Source organism: Triticum dicoccoides, chromosome 6A (assembly GCF_002162155.2).
Source record: "Triticum dicoccoides isolate Atlit2015 ecotype Zavitan chromosome 6A, WEW_v2.0, whole genome shotgun sequence".
In the NCBI taxonomy this organism is placed as follows: Eukaryota; Viridiplantae; Streptophyta; class Magnoliopsida; order Poales; family Poaceae; genus Triticum; species Triticum dicoccoides.
The window spans coordinates 623,909,759-623,916,558 of NC_041390.1; the positions used below are offsets into that span (position 1 = coordinate 623,909,759).

The 6,800-nt window shown below is 43.5% G+C and overlaps 1 protein-coding gene across 2 annotated transcripts; it reads left to right on the forward strand.

Annotated features, from left to right (window-relative positions):
• The first annotated feature begins 627 nt into the window (after nt 1-627).
• Nucleotides 628-6,332, forward strand: LOC119318622 (acyl-CoA-binding domain-containing protein 4-like). 2 transcript variants are annotated; one of them, XM_037593199.1, is made up of 14 exons: nt 629-875; nt 1,356-1,433; nt 1,520-1,645; nt 1,759-1,828; nt 2,627-2,688; nt 2,762-2,901; nt 3,001-3,127; nt 3,568-3,682; nt 3,783-3,871; nt 4,020-4,103; nt 4,367-4,696; nt 4,815-4,874; nt 4,981-5,159; nt 5,922-6,332. In XM_037593199.1, coding segments are annotated over exons 1-14 (1,569 nt in total). In that variant the 5' UTR covers nt 629-767; the 3' UTR covers nt 5,923-6,332. The 2 variants fall into 2 exon arrangements, with proteins under 2 accessions (XP_037449097.1, XP_037449096.1); XM_037593200.1 differs by lacking the exon at nt 5,922-6,332 and having other exon boundaries at nt 628-875; nt 4,981-5,160.
• The last annotated feature ends 468 nt before the right edge of the window (nt 6,333-6,800 follow it).

The following is a 6,800-nucleotide window of genomic DNA, read 5'->3' on the forward strand; positions in this document are numbered from 1 at the left end:
CCACCACACACACGAACCCACTCGAATTCACTCCCTCGTCCCCCGATCCCCAAAGAAATTAAAAAATGCGCTAATTTAAAACAGAAAGCAAGAGTGAACTATACAATGGTGTTTTCCCAATGATTTTAACAATACATGTATCCAAACAATGTTCATTACATTTGAATCAAAAATTACCACCTCCAAACGAAACAATAAAGACAAATTGGTGAGGTCAGGCCATAACATGGCAAATGGAGTTGATAGCTTGAAGTAATCCACATTTGAGCTTGAAGCAATGCTAGGTTTGGCTCGACCAAATCTGAGCTTGAAGAAGACATGCCATCTCGCTACGAGCATAGTGAAGACGGGCAACACAGCTTCCACGTACTAACTGTAATGGTTAACCGGCGGAGATGCGGGGCTAGCCAAACCAGTCGAAAGAGCCTTTAATTGTTGCTTGAAAAAAAGAGAGGTAGGATTCCTGGTGGTACCTGCAAGACTCGCTATCGGGAGAGGCGCCTTTGATGCGGGCTTACGTATCTGGAGGAATACGCCTTCGCTGGGCGTTGACGTATACGCATCGCTGGTGACTGGCGAGAGTTTACCCGGAGAACGAACGTGGCAGCTACGCAAAGGTCCACCACCGCTCCACTCCCCGCCCCGGCACTCGCTAATCACTTTGCCGGGTTTAAAACCGCTCCAGATCCGACGAGCCGAGTCAACCCGCCGGCCACCGACGAAGCTTCCTTCGTTCCCTCCGCCCGACCCGCGATCTCGATTGGGGAATGGGGGTGGAGGAGGAGGAGGAGGGCGCCATCAACGGCGCCGAGGACGACCGCTGGGTCCTGCTCCGCCCCGCCCAGGGCTCCCCCCGCCCCTCCGCCCGCTACAAGGTGCGCGCGCAATTCTGCTCTCCTCTGCTCGGATTTTGGCTGTCGCGGTTCCTGTCTCTCATATCAGTGATCTGCCCTGTTGCCCCGTCCTGATCCGCCCACCGGTTCGAGCCGTAGCCGTTAGCTCGTGTGTAGAGGTGTTGGGATCAAGAATGGGATCCGAAATGTGATGGCCGCTGTGTTCGTCTGAATCCGCGCGGCTGGTGGAGGCAGTGGTTTCCGGGGGACGTTTGGTCGTTCTCCATCTACCCATTCTGCCTTGCTGTCGTCGCTAGCTGATTGAGATCGCCGAGTTTACCGGGATAGGAAGTGCAACTCTGCTCAAGTTGCTGCTATTGTTGCACTGTGATATATTTTTAACACGGCAAAAAACGCTTATAAAATCTTCAGACAAAATGTACGCTGAGGATCGTATCGTGCCGTGCAATTACCTTACGCTGCGTGTTGTTTATTCTGTGATGAGTGCTAAATACATGACAGCATGCCGCGGAGGTGGTTCAAGACAAGCTGTATGTGGTCGGGGGAAGCCGGAATGGACGCTCTCTGTCGGATGTTCAGGTTTGGCACTCACGCATGTGTGCTCATCATATCCCCTCTGTTCCTTCATCACCTGAAATATATCCTAACAGCTGCAATTTTGGCAGGTCTTTGATTTCAGGACATCCAAGTGGTCAGCGTTGCTGTTAAGTCCTAGTCGGGATTCAAACCAGCTGAATCTTGAAAATAATGCCGGAAACCAGCCGTTCCCAGCATTAGCAAACCATAGTATGGTAATGATATCATCTTGCATTTCTGTGGAGAATTAACTAAACTTTTCTAAGCCTCGTTAAACCTTTCAAGTGAAAGAGCGTCATTTTCTATGCTGACAAGTGATTTCATCCAGGTCAAGTGGAGGAATATGCTTCTGGTTGTAGCTGGGAACTCCAGAGCATCAACATCGAATAAGGTTTCAGGTGCTTCTTTCGATTTCCCTCTTTCTTGGTTCATACTAAAACTCTGAGCAGCAAATTACGGGTCATGGCTTTGCTTAAACATACGCAGTAATAGTTCAACCATCACTTTATGGTTTCGCACCACCACCAAAAACCATGCCATATTTGTTGATGCCCCTAAATGTCGGAAGTTTCACAATCATAAAGTTGTTCTACTCGTCGTACATGAACTGATGTGTGCACATATTTCACTTTAAGGTGTATTATTTCTTACTCTATGTCAGTCCATATGTATCTGGCGAAATTTCAGATTTGAAAAATAAGCAGCACTACAGGGATGATTCTCAATTACTGTTTGTGATATTATAATGGATGCATTTTTTTCATTTCCTTGTGCTGTTTACATACTGATTAATCACATGTTAAACTTGTAGTGAATCAACATGCTTCATCTCAATTTCACAAGTTACATTTTCCCCAAATTCCAAAAATTGCCTCTTTCCAGTTTCCATTGCCTTTGGTATGGCAGCTCTGTGTAGCGAAGGCCCACGACCATGAGTTGTCACCCAGTGTATCCAGGGGGTATCGGCATGTTCCCCATAATGACATGGCCCTGTGTTTGTGATTATTAATTCTATTTTTCTCAATGAAAGGCAGCGCTCCTGCCGGTTGCTTGACAAAGAATGTTGCCTCTTTCTAACACCTAATATATTTTAACATAATGATATGTGCTTTAACATTGCCTCTTCATGTTTTGGAGTTATCTTCCAGATGACTTTACAAGTACTAGAACTAATTGCGCTGTATTTCTGCCTGCAGTTTGGTTTATCGATCTGGAAACAAATAGCTGGTCTGCTGTTGATACATATGGAAAAGTCCCAGTAAGAATCTTTTCTCTCCTGTGGTTATACATTAATTTACTGGAGAACATGTTCTGAATCCTCCCTCCATCAGATGGCTCGAGGTGGGCAATCTGTAACACTAGTCGGTTCTCAATTAATAATGTTTGGTGGAGAGGATAATAAGAGGAGGCTTCTGAGTGATCTTCATGTACTTGACTTGGAGACAATGATTTGGGAAGAAGTTAAAACAGAGTAAGAGTTCACTTATTATTTATGCTAAATATCGCTTAAGGTATTTCTAACCACTTGCTGAATGCTGAATTCATCGTTCTGTTTGTTATTGTGAAACAGAAAAGGTGGCCCAGCTCCTAGGTATGACCATTCGGCTGCTGTTTATGCTGAACATTATCTTTTAATCTTTGGCGGTTCCTCTCACTCCACATGCTTCAACGATATGTACTTACTTGACTTGCAAACTGTAAGCACTGAATGCTCTTATGTATTTTGCTATACAAGTACACTTGTGCATCAACTCACATTCTGTAAATCTGCAAGGCCAAAGTTTATTCGATAAATTAGCTGATATTTAGTTGTTCGTTGTAAACCCATTAAAGATCGTCGAAGTTCCCCACATTAATTGTTCTAGGTTGTAGCAGGAGTTGCAAGCTCAAAATTTTATCAAGTTAATAGTAACTGCAGGGTTAAACTGTTCCAATCAAATGACTAGGATCCAACTCCATTTCACTATCGCTAACTACACATCAATGCATCATAAAATGACATGCAGATATGCTTATCATATTATGTTGTACTGTACACATAAGGGATACTTTAGAGGGCTTTTCCTCTTGAGCCAAATTTAACACGACTTTAGGACTCAACTGATAAGTTTGCGTAAATGATGTTTAATTGTAACAGCTGGAGTGGTCTCAGCCTGACACTCAAGGTGCACATATAACTCCTAGGAGTGGTCATGCTGGTATGATGATTGACGAAAATTGGTACATAGTTGGTGGTGGAGATAATGCCAGTGGTAATGCCTGGATGCATGATACTGTATTTATATGTTTTTATTAAATTCCTTTTGTGCTGTTCTTTCAGCTCCGGTATCTAAGGAAATGCACATGTTGTAGGTTCCACTGATACAATCGTAATGAACGCTTCCAAGTTTGTCTGGTCTGTGGTCACTAGTGTGTCAGTTCGAGATCCACTTGCTTGTGAGGTAAGCAGTATTTGCACATTGGTACTGACATGTTCAGTCATAAAGATTGGTCATATAAATTCATGTTCTAGAAAGTGCATAACTATGAATATTTAGATCGAGCTTTTCATAATGTGGTGAATTACTGACCTTTTAACATATTTTCCAGGGTCTCACTCTTTGTTCAGCCACAGTTGATGGCGAAAAGTTCCTATTTGCCTTTGGCGGTTACAACGGGAAGTACAACAATGAGGTATACGCTTTCAGCAAATAACTACTACACATAGTATTTTGTTGAAAATGATCCATCTGTAGAAATTTCTCTTTTGATGGCTGTTGTCATGCCCTTGTTTCTATGTGTAGTTCCCCTAGTTTGTGTTTTTCAATTTAGGGTGAAATTGTATATTCTTCATTTTCCCTTTTCAGTATGCTTTGTCTCCGTTAGCAATTTTTAGTGTGCTTTGTTTCTGTTAAACATATTCTCCACGCCTAACGAAAGTGATGACACTACTGCAGATCTTTGTGATGAAACCCAAGCCAAGAAACTTTGTGCAACCTCGTCTTTTCCAATCTCCAGCAGCTGCTGCCGCTGCAGCTTCTGTGAAAGCTGCCTATGCTGTAATAACTGCTACTGATGAGAAAACTAAAGATATTGTTGCTACTGATGATTTGGATGTGAAAAGAGCTGAACCTGGAAGTTCTTCCAAACAAATGGTTGCCGAAATTGATGCACTTAATGGGGAGAAAGGAGAACTAGAGTCTCGACTGGCAGAAGTTCGCAGTGAAAACTCAAAGCTAAAGGATAAACTAGATATGGTGAAGTTGTCCTATGGTGAATTAACAAAGGTAAAATTGTCTTTCCATTTGTTTTCTTTGAGAGGGCAAACTTTCTTTTCATACTGCAAAAGGAAATTCCTGATTTTCCATAATAAGTTCCCACTGTTGTTTTCTTTTTCTTTTGAAGGAACTCAGATCAGTTGAGAATCAGCTAGCTGCTGAGGGTTCAAGATGCCAGAAACTGGAGGTTCTGAACTTGCCCACTATAATTAGTTCTGAGCATGAAACACATATTTTCAACTCTCCTTTTATGCTGCTGATTGCTTACCTCTTCTTTCCTGTGGTCAATTCAGTCCCAAATTGCTGCTGCGCATAAAAGGTTGGAGTCTGCCAGTTCTCTGGAGAATGAACTGGAAGCCTTGCAGCAACAAATATCTCAGGCTGAACAAACCATGACGACTTCTCAGAGACGGAAATCTGGGGGCGTATGGAAGTGGGTGGGAGGAAGTGCAGAGGTCTCCGACAATGAATAGTAAGTCCTATGTGCAACATGCTGGAATGGAACAATGTCTGATGTACTTATGTGTTGCCGTGTTAAGCTATTGTATCATTTTGCAAAACCTTATTGGAAGAGGTTGATGTGACCCCTGCTTTCTAAGTTTCAAGGATACAATCAATGCATGGTGCTGATTCTAGATCATACTATGGAAGCAAATAGTAATTGAATAACCTAGAATGATCTGTGAAATGAGCATTAAAATGCAATTTCCTTCATCTTTTTTTTGGCATCAACGCTGCGTTATGAAAAGAGAATCCGAAAACCAACCTTTCTTACAAAATGTTACTGCACTCATAGACAGCTCATATACGACGAAATCTTGTGGCCTAGTTTAGATTTTGACATTTATATCTATACATCCCCCAAATATGATTTCTTGTATGCTTACAGAACCAAGAACAGCAAAAGCTGTCACTCGAAATCCTGGAGGTAGAGAAATGCAAATGTATGCCAAAGCTGCATTCCATTTCATTTATTTAACTTGCATTATACTGATTTCCCTACTGTTGCGGCCTCTGCTCAACTTGTGCAATGTTTCATAGTTGGAATTTATAAGAGTACATGCAATACATTTAGCATTGTATGTCAGGCCCAACAAGAAAAGCTTGTTTCCCTAAACTGCAGTCCACAGAAGCTCCCAGCTCCCTTTTCACGGAGCCACCTCCAATTTTCCACATAGCTGGAGATAATACAACTTTGGTGAATACTTGTAACTCTTTAAGCATTCTATGCCAGGTTCATCAAGACAAGTAGCCACCCAGCAGCGAAACGGAGGCGAAGCTGTTACAGTTTTGAGACGGCTTGTTTGTCGCAGGCTACCGGGCTCCTCCTCAAGAACTTGCCCGCGACTGATTTTGCGAAGACATCACTGAGAACAGTCTTTTGGATCTTCTGAAGCGGCGACACCTGGTAGAAATATTCCGGGCCGTTTAGACATTGCACAGCAAAAACATGGTAGTATCATACATATGACAAGTATACCTAAGATTGTACCGGTCTGGAAATATAATTGGTTGGGGATGTTAGCTCTTGTTTTTTTGTTTACCTTTCTGGAGTTGGTACACAAATATATCTTCATTGGTTCAGGTGACTGGGTGGAAAATACATTGTTTATAGCGTAAATTTACCGACTTACTGTCAAGCGTTTCTGGTTCAGGTGTGAGCATGTTATGGGCCAGTGCAATCATTTTTTGCTGTTGGTAAATTTGGTTTGTTCGGTGCATAAATGGATTCTTACCAGAGAGGTAGCCTCGCTTGGCGATGGCATTTGATCTGGTATTTTGCCCTTCAGCCTGAAAATATGTGAACATGTAAAGATGGTTAAGTGATGTAATTCTCTGTGGATTCTGTGGCAGTGTATATAGAGTCAGGGGCTCAGGGCAATCTTACTGTGTGGCTGCAGCATCAGATTGCACGAGCAGCAGAGGCCCTAGAGGTGCAGGAGCCACCTGCTCCGGCGACTCCGCCGTCGCCGCTCCCATCTCGGGCGCGCCGGACATCTCCGCCAGATCGACCCACGATAGCCTGCGCCGGAACGCCTGCCGTGCGTGATCTGCGAGCGGCGTCACCGCTGTCACCCTCCGCAGCGTGGCGAGCTTCCCCTGCGGCAGCGCG